This window comes from Telmatherina bonti (assembly GCF_933228915.1).
Source record: "Telmatherina bonti genome assembly, chromosome: 10".
NCBI lineage: Eukaryota > Metazoa > Chordata > Actinopteri > Atheriniformes > Telmatherinidae > Telmatherina > Telmatherina bonti.
Genome location: NC_136628.1, coordinates 33,763,635 through 33,783,258, shown reverse-complemented (window position 1 = coordinate 33,783,258; position 19,624 = coordinate 33,763,635). Strand labels below are relative to the sequence as shown.

Genomic DNA, 19,624 nt, shown 5'->3' with positions numbered 1-19,624 from the left:
GAGGAATGAGAATTGATGCACAGTAACAACTTGACTATGAATACTCTGATAAATTTGAGTGTTTACATAGCTACAATGTGGTATATTAATTTTCCATTGCTCTTGTTCTCACCGTTCAGGGAAAGCCAGCAACATGTTTGTTAGGTGTTAAGTGAGTTTTGTTTTCCACCAACAGTTACGTAACAATTACTTTTCTGCTCTGCATGTAAGCATCATTTAATAAAACTGAAAACCTTAGACTGTCAGGCTGCTCATGTATGTTCAACACAATTCACATTCCTTCTAACACAAGCAATCATGTACAAATAAACAGACTTTTTTCTGATGAAGCCACATTTGCGGCTTTGCAGGGTTATTTTAGGCTCCATGGCAGATAGGCGAGTGTTTGGGTGGGCGTCCCCCAGCAAGTTAGATTATAGACTCGACAATGAAGTGAGTGGAAAAATGAGGCATTAAACCAACATCTCCACTCAGACTGGCATCAGCCTTTCCATTCGTTTGTTGAGCCTAAAGAAATGAAGGTCTTATGTGAATAAAGATGAGCACCTTTACATGTTTTAATTATTAAAATCGGTCTATTGAAACATAATAGATTTTGACAACAAAGTGTACAAATGAAATAGAAATATTCCCCTAGTGTGTCGCTTGCTCTGGAAGATCCATTAAAAAAACAAAAACAATAAAAGGCAATCGAGAAAAGAATAATAATAATCATACCTCACAATGAACAATAAGGACATTCAATATAACATGAGTTTTTTTTTTCTTTTTTAGACATTTTCACAATAGAAATGAATGATTTCATTTGAGCGTTTGACAAAACAGAGTTCAAACCGATTCAGTTTCTTTAAAAGCCTTTAAAGAAGATATAAAGAGAGACTGTTGCTTTGTTCTTCTCTCTTCTTCTTGTTTTTCCTCAAAAATGTCTTCTGCTCCAGAAAAAAAAAGTGTTTTTCTCTCAGCGTTGAGTCTTTAGTGACGTCGTCACAAAAACAGAGTTTGTGGGTGGAGACAAGTACGTCTGTACATGCCCGTCACCTGTTTAGCAACTTTATCAGATTCTGTCCAGTTGTTTGTTGAACTACTCGCTCTCTCTCACACACACACACACACACACACACACACACACACACACACACACACACACACACACACACAGACACACACACACACACGGACACACACACGATTGCATACAAAACTGAATAAATATGCAAACCTTTGTCATCAGAATGCAAAAAGGTAAATTAAATATACATACTATATGTGCAGTCCGTATACACTGGTGTACTCCTTTTTTTTTTAACGTGTGTACTCATGTTTTAGCTCACAGTAAAATAAAATAAAAAAAAGAGAAAAACTAAGATAGTTTGAAATCATGCGCGGACAGATTTGCTGCAGCAGTGAATTGAGTGTTTTGCTCGAGAGGAAGAAACACATTGTGTGAGGGTGCCGTTCAACCTGAGAACCTATGAGTCATTATAAAGGTGTGAAGGATGTTCCAGCAGCACAAGCCAACTTTCGGCGGGTGTTTGGGAGGCATCCTTCCTTCCTGTCGGGTCTTCACACTTATTTTAGGGAAGCAAAATGACACATTAGCTGAAAGGTGAAAATGTCAACTGTCAGTTAAAAATGAAGAGTACTTCCAGTCATATCAAATATCTAATTAACTTTAAAAAAAAAAAAAAAAGTCCTGCAGCCCTTTTTTTGTTTAGTAATTTGATTTGCTAAAATATTACATTCGATTAAGTTGTTTCCACATGTCAAAAGTCTTCCACTGTGCAAAAAGATGATTTGATTTTTGATCAATGGGAAACTCCTCATTATCTTGTGCAGCATTTCTTCTATTTATTTTATTCTTTTCAAATATCGTGTCTCTAAAATCGCCAAACAAATGGTTAAAAAATGGCTCCGGTTTAAAACTGACAGTGTTCTTTCCAACCTCTCAGTGTTTTGTGTCACTTGTTCCCAAAAATAAAAGTGATTTAGTACAAAAAATGTGCTACGATTCAGATATTTCAGCATCTCACTGCATGGGAACATACGATGATAAAATGCAACAACACAAATTCATTGATAAACTAATATTTTGTCCTCTACAATCATGACGTTGATGGTAAATGTATCTGATAGGCTCCTCAGAAAAAGTCTCGGACAGAAGTCCAGTACGGGCTGAAACAATCAGGAGTCGCTCAGCATCAGTGCTGTGCTGAGCAGGGTCGTATTAAGCTGACAGCCGAGGTCAAAGTTCACGTAGCGCCTTATCCCGTGGGGGCTACTCCAGCTCCTCTCTGGGCTCCATGCTTAGATCTCTCCTTCCTGCTCCTCTGCTAGACAGATGCCTTCCTCGCTCATGCTCCTCCTCTACATCCTCTTCTTCTTCCTCCTCCTCCATCCCTTCTTCCTCTTCTTCTTCCTCCTCTTCCTCTTCATCCTCATCCTCCTCCGTGCCGTCCATGGAGTCGTCAGCTGCCAGCATCGCCTGCTGCATGGCCAGGGTGGCCGAGTCTGAGGACAGCGAATGGAGGCTGTCCATGCTCAGCGGGTCTGTGATGCAGCAGAGATATTACAGCCACTTTATTAACTCTCAATATTAAACAGTAAATATGGGCAGATAAGTTTGCTTCCTCATATTGTTCCATCTTTATCTGCATTAGCTGAAGTGCAGAGATAGCAGGTAATAAATTACAAACTGCAACTTAAATTCATCATTTTCTCTAAGTCCTGACATGAAACACCACACAGTTCCCTTTTCCTTTTATCAAGCTGTTCCCAGGATACATGGGACTAGTTTTAAACCAAATCTCATGTTTAGCTGATGATTCCTGTGAGACGTGACAACTTCTCCTCTCACTTTAAACAAAAAGAGAGACAACACTGCCATCTAGTGGTTGAGATTCAACCCTGCATGCAGAAACTTGGGGTGTGTTTGTATGGTGGCCTACTTTCTGAGTTGTTTCCCGTCTGAGATCTGTGCGTTTGCAGAACTCCTGCCACGATGGAGTCGGGCCAGAAGCGCTGCGTTGGACGGTGCTGGGACTTCATCTTCTTCGCTTTCGGAGCTGGATCTGGATTACTGGCATCCAGCATAGGCTGGAGGATGCGCCGACGTGCGTTGATGAACCTACAGGAATGAGACAGGAACATGAGATGAGCTGGCTTGTTTGTAATTTCAGAAGAAGTGACACTTAAAAAAGTAAATATAGGAACAGTTTCCACACTTCAGAAAGCACAAACAGCAAGACGCGGACTGGTTTACACTCAAACTGAGATATGAAGCACATGTGGGCCACACTGGACATGTATTGCGCTGCTACTGCAATGTTAAGTGTAACGTAGGCCATAAGCTGGGACGAACTCTGTCCTAAAATACCTGTTCGGACAAGTACATCCATTTCTAGTCCTCAAGAGCCAGTGTCCCGCAGGTTTTAGATGTTTTCTGCTGAAGTTAATGGATCATTATCGGCTTATGCCTGGTTGTACCTATTTGTAGTACATTTGGGGCTAAATAGGATTGGCACTGTGGCAGCACCATCAAAGGTACTGCTGTTTGTCCCTTCAACAATGCAGTTTGGACCTTAGAAAGACCAGAAGACCTCTGGGAGCTGTCTAGTTTCTACACAATAAAACAGCATTGTTGAGGGTTCAGTGCCAGTACCTCAGGGAGATCCATTTAATTTGAAACAGGTGTGTTGGAGCAGGGAAACCTCCAGGTAGTAGAGAATCGGGGACAGGACTTAAGAGCATGTTTCATACCAGTCAGATTTGACTCACTGAAATGTTTCCAACATCCAGTTGCAGCTCTAAGACCTGGAGAATATGAAGATCGGGGCCATATCAGGAGTTCAGGCAGTTACAAGACACAGAAGGTCAGGACGATCCTGGTATCAGGAGAAGCTTATATTTACTGGCTCATTTGGTGAGCGGTCGATAATAAATTCAACGTAGGAGGTGCAGTCTTAGGTGTAATGTGTATGTATGGACAGGAGATGGCATCAGAGTGTCAGAAATTCACTGCTGAGCTTGAAAAGCCTCCGCTGTGGTGAGATGAATCAGTCTTTCTTCTCTACATGAGCACATTTTACTCCATCAAAGAAAAGATTTACGGTTGTTAGGGTTACAGACTCTTACCAGTTATTCACTTGCAACAGGGTGAGATTTGTCTGAGCTGCGATCTGCCTCTTCTCATCTTCTGTTGGGTATGGATGCTGAAAGGAGGAAGAGACGCAGACTCAGCTTTAAGTCATCCTGGCTGGCTGTTCCCAGGGTTGAGGTTTTAGTATTTAAAGCTCCCCCCGCCTCACCATGAGATGCTGGAAGAGCCAGGAACGCATGATGTTGGTGGCGTGTTTGGGCAGGACCCCCCTCTTATTCTTGGACTTCTTGTCTTCGCTGTCCAATAGAGACGACAGGTTCACATTTACCTTCACAAAAGAGACGAAAGGGAAAAAAAAAAAGGAAAAAGAAAAGGAGTGGATGGTTAGGCTTACTTATTGTTGCCACGGAAACAAAGGGAGACTACCAATTACCTCTCGTTTTTTCTTTGGCAAGGGCAGAAACACCTTCTGAAGTGTCACCATGGTAACTGAATTTGAGTTTTTTTATTTTTTTATTATTTTAATGATACTTAAAATATAGCGAAGCAGCAGCCTGTGGACTGATCTCTGTGGACTGATCTGTGTCTTACTAGGAGTTGTTAGGAGTTAAAGGAGCTGGGGGTCAGGCCAGAAGTTGGAATTTCACATCGAGCCTCTGAATTAGTTAAGAGCTGACGGAAAGCAGAACTGGGTTTGACTCCCTTTCTTCTCTGGTGGTGACCCGAGCCCGTGTGTGTGTTCAGAGAGAAATCATTATTCAGATGTTATTGTTTGGAGTGTGAGTTCTGGAGGAAGAGTCTCGGCAGTCTTTGACAGCCTGTGTTGCACATATGGATGTGTGTGCTTGCTCTTACTGAGGGTTCATAATGTCTTTGACTATGTCACTCTATTTGTGAAGACAATTTTGGTTGTTAGAAAATGTCATTTGCTAAACTAATTAGCCAAGACACAATCAGTAAATAAATATTAATAAATATTAGGTTGATGTATTGGAGTAAAGATGTCTAAAGATGAGGCTGTATGGTATTATCTGTATTAGGTTTATGATCAACAAATCCTAGAAAATGGCATTAAAACCAAATCCTTCAGATATTAAGTTTAATTTAAAATGACTTTCTATGGGTTTCTGGAAACTTCAAACTGTCCAATAAAACTTATTACTCAGGTTTTGAAGGCACAAGCAGCATGAAACAAAAAGAAATATTCAGCTTGTTTGTTTCCTATATTATAAACGTTGCCATCAAGTTTTGTGCTGAAACAGTGTCGTACAAATGTGTTTGACTCGAGATTTAAAAGGGAATGCTCCTTTATGTGTATTAAAGGTCTGCTAGACCATCTTACTGTGATGTAAAACAATGATGATTTTTTTTTAAAAATGTATCATAAATACACTCATTGTGCTCTGCTTTGAATGGATCCAACATGTATCATCTCGCTGCCACAAAAACATCTTGCAAAAGGGCATCAGATGCCTGGTAACACAAAGCTTTTAACACAAGCACTCTGATGGTGTCTCAGCAACTCCTCTGAAATAAAAACATGCGTTCTGTATATTTGAGTCAGAAGGAACCTGCTGGCACCGAGCTCAGGACGGCCATGTTCACCAGCAAACCACCAGGAAACATGTTGGTGGCCTGGACTTTGACATTTTTTCAAAACTAATGCAGCTTGATCCCCTCAGGACATTGTCGAAACATGTTTAGTGCCCATTTTGAGACTTTTTGGTTGGGAATGGTGTAAGACAATAGTCAACCTGATATACAGGCTTTCAAAACTACTGGAACAATAACTTGATGAAGTTTTATCTATACATGCAATAATATCATGAATGGAGCAAAAAAGTTGTTGAATGTGAATCCTAGTGACCACATTCACACCACTCTGGGTAAAAAGAATCTATGGATGTCACCAGTTATACTTCAGGTTATGGAATAAGAAATTTTCACAATTATCTGGGAAAATTGACAGAACTTTGACCATGTGTGTCTGCTCCCATGACCCCTGTACAGCTTCAGAAATCATCATCATCCCTTCAGATCAGCGTCTACAGGAAGGTTTCACAGGGTTTGGAGGATGCATGAATCAGGTATTTGTAACACGCAGTTTGTGCTCTTCTGATGTCTCTCCAGGTATCTGCCGGAGCTTTTTCTCCAGTGAGGGGTTCACTGCAGAGCTCCGATGACCTTGAACCATCCTGTTGACTTCACCTTCCAGGCTCCAGAACTCTTCTTCTCCTTTCTCCTGACACTTTGTCTCTGGAGGTGAAGGGTCTTGGTTTTTCTCCACTACCGTGGGGAAATGCTTCTATGTTGACCTGAACGTCTACAATACATTTTCTGCATGTGTTCCAATACAACTTGCTGACCTATTGATGATGGTGGTCCATGTAATCTTTTCTTGCCAGTATTTTCTCAAGCTGTTAGCTGCTGGATTGTCTCATTGGCCTTTTTGCACAACCTGCAGTTGGGATATCACCAGCTGTGCTAGATCATAGCCTCTATTACTTTAGTGCCAACTTGTTAGCGGACTCTGAGTCCTTCGTACCAACAGAGCATCTTTTAAACACCTTAGTGTTGGAACAGACTCTGATTAATGGCCGCAGTGGCATTTTTGGATGCCTACTTCAAGCAGTATGATGCACCATGTCAAAAAGCTCAGATGATCGACAACATGACAATGAGTTCACTGGACTCCAACGCCCTCTACAGTCACCAGATCTCAGTCCAACACAGCAGCTTTGGGATGTAGTGGATCGGGAGAGTTTCCTCTGGGATGTTCATCTATTTTCATAATCTAATTCAGGGTCACAGGGAAAACTGGGCTTAACCCAGCAATTAGCAGGTGAGAGGCAGGGTACACTCCAGACAAGGCCAACACACAGAGACTAACAACTGTGCATACTCACACACACACGCACTATCAGGAGAATTTAGAGTGACCATTTAACCCAACAAGCTGACAAATCTGCAACTGTGTGATGCCAACATGTCAATGCAAGGAAAAATCCTTGAGAAATGTTTCCACCACCTTGTTGAGTACAAGAATTAGGGAAGTTCAGAAGGTAAAAGCGGGTCCAGAAGGGGGCACATCATAAACCACCCATTGAATTTCAGCGCATATAAAAAAACAGTTTTAAGAAGATGTCAAATGCAGAATGAAATCATATCTCCTTGTAAGAAAGCAGTCTTGTATAATCTTTAATCAAAAAATCACTTCCCACCCTGTGCTTGTAAACTAGAACAAAGACAGCCGCCTTGTTTCATGACCCGGCCGAGCTTTACTGTGTGAGGAAACACACCAGCTGTATTATCTGCATTATGCAAAGAAAAAAAAGATAAGTGTGTTCTCCAGGAGAGAGAAAATTAGACACAATGGAGCTTCTGTGAAAGCACTCTACAAAGAGCCTTACTTCTTCAGCTACTGCCTGCATATTAATAAAAAATATCAATTATAATTCATAATATATAATTTGAGAAAACATCCTTTTAATCTGTCAGCCTCAGTATAGAAGAGTTTTTTTTTTTAAACAAGGCATCCATTTGTGTCGTGTAAAATACTTCTCGGCTCCTCGGCTGAAGAAGGGGAGCATTATGAAAATTTCATGTTCATGAGTATGCAGAACAAAATGCATGAATAAGTAAAAAACACAAGTGGGCTAAAGGATATAAAATTGATTAGCTTCAGATGCAGCTTAGCAAGGGGAACAGATATTCATCTCGCACTCTCAGTGCTAATAAAAACACATTCACATGCATTCAGACTTCCCCTCACACTCTTCACACCAAACAAGACTCATTACAGTTGCAGTTGGATTACTCTCCTCTTATCCCCACCCTCCCCATCTGCAGCCCTGTGAGGCGACCGGTTCCGGGGCAAAGCCAGGTTGAATTAATTGGCGGCACCGAGCTGGAGAGAGTGATTACTCGGGGCTTGTCGGCGGAGTAGCTCCGGGGTTGTGTTTAATTCCCAGCACAAATGTCGCACTCTGCTTTGGTTTGGTCAACGTTACTCAGCGGGACCTGAATTACCTTCATGAAACTCTTTGAGTCAGCAACGCAGCACATAAGGCAACCACTCTTGAAGATTTATATGGAAATATTGGGTATTATATGGTATTTTCCCAGTGTATTTTAATCTATTTACATTCAATCAAGACTAAGATTTGAGGTTTGAACCTGTGAGGGTCTAACAAATACTTGTACCTTACCTCAGAGGTGTCCAAGGCCACCCCTTCTTCAACACACCTGAATAAAATGGCTAAATCCCTTATCCACATGGCATTCAGTTCAGTGAAAGTCTGGGAATAAGACATTCATTTTATTTAGGCGTGTTGGAGAACAGATGCATTTAAAAGTTGCAGGATAGTAGCTCTCTAGGAATGGACAGGGGCCTTATGTTATTCTATTTCCTGTAACAGAGTTGTAATTGCAGAAAATAGGAAATATAGCCAATGACAATTACCAGCAAACCAAATTCCAGCCCCTCTGCAGCATATTTTGTCTCCAGTCCATTGTTGTGAATCTCATTAAAAGAGTTAGCATCAGTTATCCAGATGAGACTCATTATGCTTCTGTTGAGTCAAACTGAATCTGACATCCTGAGTAGAGAGACGTAACAAGCACTCGAGTCCCCCACAGCCGCGGTTCATGTTTTCTTTAACCTGCTTGTTTGTTTTATGTTGGCAAACTTTAAAGACATAGCCGAGAGTGGAACAACCAGAAGATTGTTATTGTAGCTTTTGAAGCTGTGCAGGCAACATGGCAAATATCTGTTTCAGGGTGATTGCAACCTGACATCTTAATGGGGAAAAACAAAGCAGACCCCAGCTTTCAACCTCAGATCAACATGATTCGTTTAAAAAGCTAATTCAAAACAGCAAAAACTTGAAGTAATAATTTTCTATATGATGTTCAAAGTCTTTCACATTAATGTGGGTGAATTTTGGTTCCTTTTCCTTTGCAAAGCCACCAAAGCTCATGCACAGCTCTCTGAGGATCCTACACCATGTCAGTCAGGTTGAGGTCTTTGGGTCATTGTAATTCCTTCATTCATTTTTTTTTTAGCTGTAGATCTGCTGCTGTATTTGGGATCATTGTCCTGTTGTAGTCAGATAGGTGATCTGTCATCTGATTCATGGTTCACTCAATGACTGCAAGGTATCCAGGTCCTGTCACTGGAAGACAAGTTCAACTGATTGTCTCTCCACTGCCATGCTTGACAGTTGGTATGTAATGTTTGCACAGATAGGCTGTGTTTGGTTTTCTCCAACATGAGATTGTGCATTCTGACCAGTCACGTACCATAAGCTTCACGGTTAGGGTTAGGTAAGCAGACAGTTGCAAATATTAACAGACACACCAACAATCATTTATATGTGTAGGCAAGTGCCAAGTGCCTGCATAATCTAATGCAATTAAACATCATGACACAACATTAAAAAGTAGCAAAGCTAGCTAAATGATTCAATAACAGTCCCTGGACTTTATATGCAACGACAACTGGTAGTAGTAAGTTGATGGTTTTCCTCAAAAAAAGACATGGAAGTAGTTTAGTTCTAGAGGGGTCATCCTGCTAGTGAGTCTGCCAGCTACAGAGTTTTGAATGATATGGAAGTTTATGGGGAGCCCAAAGAAGAGAATTACAGCAGTCGAGGCGAGAGGTGACCAGGCTGTGAACTAAGACGGCAGTGGAGTGAGGGGTGAGGAAGGGGCGGAGAGTGCTTGAAATGACAAGGTGCTATTAGGATGACACCCAGACTCTTAACCAGAGGGGAAGGTGGGACAGAAAGGTTGTCATTTGAAAGTGAAAAAATGTTGGTTTTGGATAGAATTGAAGGTGAACTGATGAGAATAAACTTAGTTTTACTGCTATTAAGTTCGAGAAAATTGGAGAACCCAGACTTAAGATCTCTCAAACAATTGGAGAGGGAGGGTGGTGGAAAGGAGGAGTTGGGTTTACCAGAAATGTAAAGCAGGATGTCATCTGCGTGGCAATGAAAATGAATATCATGTTTCCGAAAAAATATTGCCAAGGGAAAGGATGTACATCATAAAGAAAGGGGACCTAGAACAAAACCTTGAGGGATACCTGGAGTGAGAGGAGATAGCTGTGAGGAGAAAGATTTAAGCTGAATGAACTGATACGATTTAAACCAGCTGGAGTGGGGTGTGGGTGATGCCAAGAGAGGATAATCTATTGAGAAGGATGGAGTGAGATATGGTGTCAAATGCCACACTCAGGGCAAGCAGAATGAGGATGGAGAGAAAACCAGAGTCAGCTGGAATGAGGAGGTCCTTGGTGATTTTAATGAGAGCAGATTCAGTGTTGTGTCGCGGTCGGAAACCAGACTGGAATTGTTCATAGAAGTTAATCAAGTGTACTGGATTAACAGTCTCGTGCTGATACTGATCCCCCTAATTCCTGTGAAAGTATGAATTGTGCATCTTTTTTGCTTATTTAACAATTGTACAATTGTAATTTTTCTAACAGATTTTTTAGACATTGTTAGGGCCCAATAATTTTGATTATGCCCAAATACATAAAATCTTTTAAATTCAAGACTTTTTTCCTTTTTTTTTTCTCACATTTGTACAAAAATGAGGTGTCTCAAATAATTAAAGCTACAGCAGAAGCTTGTTAAGACAGAAAAATGACCAAGTTAAATATAATATGTGAAATACTAAAACTACAAATGTGTCCTTGTGTCATAAAAAATCCAATTTCAGGCCATTGCGTAGGTTGATGTCTCTGCAGGCTTTCAGGGAAAGAAGTTGGTCATATATTTCCTGCCCATAATAATTCCTCAGTTCTTTACTTACTTTCCTTTCACATCTAGGCGTGCTGCATTTTACCAGCTTGTCAGAGGCTTGTTAAAAAATCGCAAACATATTGTATGTCTCAGAATTTTCTTTAGCTACGATGCGTTTTGTTGCTCAAAGAAGGATATATATATATATAAAAATATATATATATATATATATATATATATATATATATATATATATATATACACACACATGTATAAATGGAGTCCACACTTGACTTTCATCTCAAACCTGACAGGACCGTGAAAGCTCCCTAAACAACAGGGGAGAATAACACCATTTCCATTATGCTTGGCAGCAGGGGGGCTTCGTTCAGACAGAGACAATGAAAAGAATCTGGAAGAGGAGGAGGGTTGGGGGGTGCTCTGTGAAATGCAAAGAGGAATTCTTTCAATAATAAAACAGGGAAGCAGTGGGGAGTGAAAGAGCAGGGATGGACGCCGTTCACATGGCGTTACCTGTGAGTTCTGAATCTGGATGGTTCCTGGTGGTAGCGCTTGCGTTAACACTTGCCCTTGCGACGTCACCATGGCAACTGGCTGGTACAGGGTCCCACCTGAGGAGATAATTTGCCACCATGAGTATCAAGTGGCCTCAGCAGCTCCTGGAAGCCACATCCAGCACCACCACAAGAAAGCTTTTTGTTTTTCTTTTTTTTTTTTAAACTACTTGTCAGCCTTGCAATAAAAAACACAGCAAACAAGAAGCTCAATGATTAAATTCAAGGTGCATTATTGTCCTTTAACCCAGACAAAACAAGAAGGAAGAGGAGTGTCTTTCTCACTCCTGGCTTAATTAGCCTTGATCAAGACACTCTTATCACAGTCTGTTTGAGCTCCTCAGTGTGTAGTGATCAAAGACAGAGACATTGATTTATTTTGGGGTTAAAGGGATTTCCAGAGGGCAGGATTAACATTTCACTGTACAGGCTTGACATTATAAGATCCAAGCATCAAGCCAGGCCTTCACAGAAACACACACACACACACAGACACAGGAGTTCTGACTGATTTCAAAGACATGCTAATAATACTGTTTTATTATTATTGTTATTATTATTATATTATTATTATTATTATTAGCACCTGCCACTTAATCTATCATGTGGCTTTTTAGGGCCAAAATCCTAAAATATTGACAAAAATATTGAAACTGATGGTACTTTGTAAACGTATGCAGTGGTACAGCAGCATTTTGAGTACCAATGTAACTTAATCAACAGAAGTTGTCTGCAGAAACCTATGAAGTTTTGCAATGAAATATTTGCAACATGAGAAAAAAAAATATTTGGAAATATGACGAGTCAGACAAAAGGAAAATTTAAATATTTTCTGAACGAGAATGAAAATATTAACTAGTAGGAGACATCACTGTAGAGATGCAGGTGTTTTACATGTGTGAAAGTGGATCATGTGGTCTGGTTTCATGGAAACACAATAAAATGTGTAAAACATTAAAGTGTGCGCACTTTGGCTGAAGAAGTTCTAGAAAACCTTCTTCTACAGAAATTTTCACTGAAGTTCTCGCATGTTTATTTCTTTCCTGTTTGTTTTGGTAAAAAAAATGACAATAATCTATTCATCTTTTTAATTTTTCATTTTAAACTAAATTCTGTGACTGGACTCAAAAGGTGAAAGTTCATGGACCAAAAAGGAAAATCTTGAGAATTAGTAACAATGACCAAACGTGGTGATATCAACCCTCAGATTTCTGCATGAGGCCTTTCTAGACGGGCAGAAGTAGTCTGGAGCAGGAAAAATGTGAGAACGAAAAAAGTTTACATCACGCACCTCCTCATTGAGATAAAAACTAGATGCCGGATCGTATCCAAAAGCAAGTTGTGACAAAAATAGAAAAATAGGTCCAAAAATATCGGAGAGTGAGTCATTGTGCGACTTCAGCGGAACAACCTCTGGAACATCTTTTTCTGACCAAACTGGTCAGATAAATTACTTTTCTTTTCTGATAAACATAACATTTCTTTCCACTTCATCCTCATCACTGTGGTTATGTTTAGGTAGATGCTCACTGTAACCTGAAATAAAAAAGCACCATTCACCACTCAACACAGGACAATCTAATTCCCGAAACTGGATTTTGGAGAGCATATTGACTCTGACTTGCCTATAGCTAAGTGGTAACCTAGAATTCAACCAGCTAACAAAGGTAAGCGGGCTAAAACTAAGTCATGCTGTTAACCGGCTAAAAGCCATGGTTGTTCTACATTCTTCCTCCTTAAATTGGAATATCAGGTACCTGTCAATCAAAACGACACACACCTAATCATGCCAAATTTCAAGATGAAAGTACTTCTAAATGGAGGAGTTACAAAAAAAACCATTCACTTCCCTGTAGTTATCATGAAGGTGAACTTGACCTAATAAACCTAAAATGGTTTTTGTACCAGGTTGTAAACATGTTAATTTCTGCTGTGAAGTCTTTTTAACATGGGAGTCCATGGAGATTTGCTCTGTTTTGGAGCCTCTAGTGGATGAGGGGGAAACTGACATTTGTGCACTTCCGCATAGGCTTCACTTTTAACCGCCAGATGTTGTCACTTGGTAAAAATAAATACACGCCATCTACTGGTGAGATGCTGTTACTGCGGTTGTAGATGCAGTAGTAAACAGAAACTACTCCAAAAGCCCAAATGGTGTATTTATAAGTGTGTTTTTATTTAACATCCGTTCCTACAATATTTTTCTAAATACTGATATAAGTGGGGGGGTCTAATCTGCAATATGCTCTTCAAGCATCACGCCCTGCCTCCTGCTTTAAAAACAGACTCCACCCTCACCCTTTCTTTTTCTTCCCTGCATCAGAGCACTCCGCCAGCTAGAGATCTCCTGTGTGTCTGTGGGAGAAGTCCAGATAAAATTCTGTGCATTCTCCTAAACATCTGTCTGAAAACATTTGCAGTCAGAGATGCAGATGCTGGCAGTTTACAGGCAGCATCTGCATCTCTGTTCATGTGAATAAGCTGAAGGGAAGGGTTTGCTCATTTGGACACCACCACTTCAGACTTCCGTATGTCTGTAGAATATAATAGGAGTTAAAACTATCCCTACACAAGCTTTAAAACGTGAAATAGAAATACAATAAAAAATAAGGCAGCTGTGTTTTAATATCAGTGTTCTCATGCTTACCCGATACCACTTGTGAGTTGATGGTCGTCATGGCGACATTGCCCTGCTGTAGGCCACCAGCAGGCACCACAATCCCTGAAGGGTTAACGGAGCTGGAGACAGAGGTCATGGATGGAGAGGAGGTCTGAATTAGTTCCTGGGGGATCATAGAAGGAGAAACTAATGAGAAACTGTTTTTTTTTTTTTTTTTCCCCCCAAGTATAGAAACTAACATCCAAAGCCCTCGGTGATAAAATACAACCCACATGATAATAATCCATAACACTGCATCTATGTCATAAAATGTAATGTGGTTCATTATGTGCAAATCTCTCTCTGAGCATGACAGAAAACACAACAGATTTTAAATGTTTAAATCCAGCTATTTTACTGTTTCATGTTGTATTTTGAATTTGATGGCAACAACATATTTAAAAATGGTTGGCCATAGGTCATATAATTACGTCCGCTGGGTATGAATAGAGCACCTCAGAGAGGCAGAGTCTCTCAGGAGAAATGATGTGCTGAGGTTTAGTTGTCATAAAAAAAAACTAGATAATTGTGGAGGGGTTTCTGGATAATGTTTCTCACTGTGAAATATTCACTTAATGATACAAAATAATATTTAAAAAAATTAAGAGAATCTGGCAATATCTAATAATTAAAAGTCCTATATTATACATTTTTTGAATGATTTCATATGGGTATCAGCACAACAACAACACTGACACAACACAAGTGTTTTACCCCAAATTCAGCTTTAGTCCTTAATTTTAGCCGTTCCAAACGTGGCTCAAGTGAGCTCTACTGAGAACCGTTTCTGCTTCTGAACTCTTAAATGTTCATGAGCGGCGCGTGTCCACACACACTCCACGTCCAAACTAAGAGGATTCATCTTTCGCTGGCGCCTGCTTGGTAATTTTTTTTTTTTTTTTTTTTTTTTTGCTTGGTGATTTTAGAGTGCAGGCTCATGTAGCCAGGGTTTGGGCCACCGGCAGTACCCACTACCAGGGGGAGGGGTTATTTTCCTTTGTAGGGTCATAAAATGAATATATCCAAGTCACCTGTTCAAGCACACATTGCTAAAAAGTGGAGTAAGCAAGAAATGCTAACAAATTTTCTCCTGCTAGGGCCTCATGTACAGACTATTGGGACACATGACTTTTAGAAAACCTTCAGAAAGTGAATTTGGTTTATTTGTGTGAGCTTTCTAATGAATACTTGATGTTCTTCTGGCCATTTGGTGGCACTGAATTAAAACAGACATGATATAATCACTAAATATGGATGTGGAAAATGGTTTTCTGATGAGACAATGGCAACATTTAAATTATTTGCTTGTATTTTGTTTGTTTGAAATCACAGATGTCAGGTCCTCTGAACTAAAGAGGCGGCGGCACCATCCAGCTTGTTATCTGGGCCTTTTCATCAGAGTGCCTCTCTGATGCATGAAGGTGAAACTGGAACCTCTCACAATGTGAAAATGCTTCATCAGTACTAGGAGAGTTTAAGTGCTGGACTGGTCTTCCTGCATTCCAGACCTTTTAGCTGGTGTATCATAAAATGCAAAATGTAAAAAAAAAATACCCATGACCTGTTGAACAGATTGAGAACAGTATGATTTCCATCTTTCCCAAAGGTCCAGTAACTGGTTTATTTAGTTCCCAGGTGTTTACAGACTGTTTTGCGAGGATGAGGGGAAGCCACATGGCTATAAATATGTCCATGACTGACCTGCTGCATGCTGAGACTGGTGTGCGACGGCGAGTAAGGTCCCCCGAGGTCGTTACGGAGAAGGTTGTCGCTGTGCATCTTGGTTTTGAGGCATGTGATGTAACGGTTGCAGAAATCCTTGCAGAGCTCATTGACTTTCTCTAACTCTAGCAGGTGGATCCGCAACACCTGAATGGCCTTCACCATCTGAGGAAAACAGAGGAAAACTGCCAATCTTAAAAAAGAAAAAAAAAAAGTTGACATCTTACAATCCCCAATCATTCACTCGCAATAAAAACGGGCAAAACAAACAAGACAAACATCCCTTGAATATTACATTAGAGTGCGTTTCATGTGTAAAGGGAAACTCAATGACTCTTGGTCTGTTTGAATGCTAATAACACCAGGAGGATCTAGTTACATCCATGTTGTGCTTTACATCTATATTTATATTTAGCCAATTAATGAGAATTCCTCTGCATCCAAGTGGAGGATCTAAGGATAGATGATGGTGTTTTCTGTACAGACTGTGAGGCCCTTTCCCTTGAGGCCTTGTTTAGACGTATGTGTGTGTAGGCATGGAATAAATCCGATATGATTTCCCTTCGGTTAGCTTTGTTGTTTAAGTATTGATGTGTAAATTCATTGAAAACAAACAAAAAAACAAGTCATAGTTCTTATTTGTGTTCACTTGCTGGTGAATACAGCTGGTTTTGACAGCGGACAGAGCTTTAAAGATGAGAAGTACAATATATTAAATGCTGATGCTTGATGCACAGAAGATCCATACAGATCAAGTAACCTGATTCTGAACAGCACAATAACCGAAGAACTCGCTACTAATCCTAGCCAGCTATTCATCAATGGACAGAGTGTGGATATTATTAAAAAGGTCCTGCTTAGCCTGCACTTTCTGAGGATCCTCAGTAAAAATCAAATAACCGAAGCTGCTGGTGTCCTTCGACAGAGCCAGCATGGAGAGCATCCAGACACAGCTTGGTACTCTGGCTGTACTGCTGCAGACAAGAAGGCTGTCTGGAGATTCACACGGACAACAGAAAAGATCAGCTTTTCTCTTCACTCCATCGCAGACATCACTAACAGCTTCACTCCCTCCAGAGCACACAGGACGATTCCCGCCCTGGTCATCATCAGTTTGGACTGGTACCTGCTGGGAGACGTTATCATCTAAATCCAGAACCAATAGATTTTTCAACAGCTTCTTTCCACAGGCAGTAATTACCTTAAAATAATCAGAGGAAGCTCCGCTTTACACTTTGCCCTCCAAAAGTTGCCCTTTATGTAACATTTTTATTATTTATTGTTATTTTTTATTAGGACATTGTAGGAAGGTGGTAGTGGACAGTCCACTACCACCTTGTGTTGTTGTCACTCATATGTTATAGTTGCTTTGGATAAAAGTGTCTGCTAAATGACTATAGAACAGAATGGAATAGAATTTCAGCAGTAATTTCCTGTTCAATATGCATGAACTGCTCTACTTTCATGTGCATTTATTTTTCTATGCACCTTGTCATAGTCCTAATTCTTATTTATACAGGCATTTTTATTTGGAGGTATCTTATACTTCTGCCCAAAGAACTTTACAAAGTCAAAGTGGGTCTAAACTTTAATCTTGTGGTGTCACAGTGAATTTATATATTATGGAGATAAAACAGACAAACTATTCATTCTCATTCTTGTTCAGGATGAAAAACAAAACAAAACAACAAAAAAAAACGTTAAGTTGCAGCTTTCCATCCGTGTTTTTTTTCCACACTGATCAAACAGCAGCGACTCAGCACCTTGTCAGTGCTTTCCTGCCACTTAACAGGTTCCTTTTTTTATACGCAGAAATTCATTTGTTTAGTAGTGACATAAAATCACAAATATAAAAAATGCTTTAAAAAAAATCATGCAAAATGTACACGTACACTACTCACAAAAAGTTAGGGATATTCAGCTTTTGGGTGAAATTTCACAACAAGCCTAAAATGCATTCAAACCTGTACAGGTGAACTTAATGTGATCTTCTCTAAGCTTTTAAATGCACATGTCCAACTGTTAAATGTTTCAATAAATTTTGCACAAGTTGCTGTTCTCTAACAAGGAGCTTAACGGCAAAAATCACGGCAGGTGTGTGATCCTTGAATTGACCAATAAATGTCCTGGTTCAATTAGAGCTGGTGTTTAAACAGTTGTCCTCATCATGCTGTTCACATTTTGACATCATGAGACCAAGACGACACCTAACAATGGAACAACAGTCCCTTGCCATTGCGATGCTTCAAACAGGACGTTCTCAGACAGAAGTGGCCACTGAGCTTGGAGTGTCACAGAGTGTCATCAGCAGGTTGCAACAGAGATATGGAGAGACTGGAAGAGTCACAGAAAGGCCTAGAAGTGGATGTCCTTTGGCCACATCCCGTGCTGATGACCGCTACATTGTGAACACTGCCCTGAGAAACCGGATGATGAATGCCACTCAACTCCAGGCACGTTTAAGAGAGGTGAGAGGCACCCAAGTGTCACGTCAGACCATTCGAAACCGTTTCCATCAGCGTGGTCTGCGTGCTAGACGACCTGCACGGGTACCTGACCACACCACCAGGCACAGGCATCATCGTCTTGCATGGGCCAGGGAGCATTTACGCTGGACGAGGAACCAGTGGGCCTCAGTGCTGTTCTCTGATGAAAGTCGATTCACACTGAGCAGAAATGATGGCCGGCAACGATGTTGGAGACGTCAGGGAGAGCGCTATGCATCAGCCACTGTTGTCACCAGGCCAGCTTTTGGTGGTGGCGGTGTCACAGCGTGGGCAGGGGTGTCCACTTGGTACAGAACTGCCCTACACTTTGTGAATGGTACAGTGACAAGCCCATACTACCTGAATAACATCATTAATCCAGTGATTGTGCCCCTACATGAACAGCACAGGCCTAATTTCATCTTCATGGACGACAATGCTCCTGCTCATCGAGGCCGCATCATCAGGGAACGGCTGTTGGAGACTGGTGTACCTCAAATGGAATGGCCTGCACTCTCTCCAGACCTGAATCCCATTGAAAACCTGTGGGATCAGCTGAGCCGTCGTGTAGAGGCTCGAAACCCTGCACCCCAAAACCTCAATGACCTGAGGGCTGCCCTTCAAGAAGAGTGGGATGCCATGCCTCAGCAGGCAATAAGTTGCCTTGTGAACAGCATGAGACGTCGTTGTCAAGCTGTAATTGATGCTCAAGGGCACATGACGAGATATTGAGACGTTTAAATTTTTTGTTGTGGTGTAACTACCATTGTTGTTACCTTTTGTGTTGAATGAATTTTTTGAGATGAGGAAATCAGTAGTGCATCCTTCTACTTCAATGTCTTACTTTTATGATATTATATCACTGTAGCATGAACATATTGCATTTTCCATAAATTTCACCTGAAAGCCAAATATCCCTAACTTTTTGTGAGTAGTGTATGTTTCCATGCCTACAAACATTTAAAACATTAAAATAAACAGATGAAGCTTTCTTACATAAAGGATGACATTTGCAAACGGGAGGTGACTAATGTTTTTTTGTACACTGGTGAGGAAGTGCTTTAATCAGTGCAACGTAAATGTTTCAGACAGACATACAAGCTGTCATCCTTATGTCATTTATTTAAAAAATAATGAACAGAAAGACTAGGGCAGGGACTTTAACGATTTTATCTAATTAGTTTAACAAATATTAGAAAATAATCTACATTAAATAAAGGATGTCTTAAAAGCCAAAGACAAACTAACAGATGGAGCTTCAATCTTCACCAACTCTCTTTCTTCTGCACAATTAAATCTGGTTTTTGGAAGCTGGAAAAGTCAGAATATTGGGTTTT

General features: G+C 40.5%; 1 protein-coding gene across 1 annotated transcript in view; it reads right to left on the bottom strand.

Annotated features, from left to right (window-relative positions):
• Positions 1 to 1,300: 1,300 nt before the first annotated feature.
• The window catches only part of pknox2 (pbx/knotted 1 homeobox 2), a 133,145-nt gene continuing 114,821 nt past the window's right edge, over positions 1,301 to 19,624 (bottom strand). The window contains exons 6-12 of the mRNA XM_079247857.1: positions 15,781 to 15,966; positions 14,068 to 14,203; positions 11,380 to 11,477; positions 4,305 to 4,424; positions 4,132 to 4,208; positions 2,946 to 3,124; positions 1,301 to 2,547 (exon numbers count right to left, since the gene is read on the bottom strand). Coding sequence (XP_079103983.1) covers positions 2,276 to 2,547; positions 2,946 to 3,124; positions 4,132 to 4,208; positions 4,305 to 4,424; positions 11,380 to 11,477; positions 14,068 to 14,203; positions 15,781 to 15,966 — 1,068 coding nt within the window. The 3' untranslated portion in view covers positions 1,301 to 2,275. The remainder of the gene's footprint in view (positions 2,548 to 2,945; positions 3,125 to 4,131; positions 4,209 to 4,304; positions 4,425 to 11,379; positions 11,478 to 14,067; positions 14,204 to 15,780; positions 15,967 to 19,624) is intronic.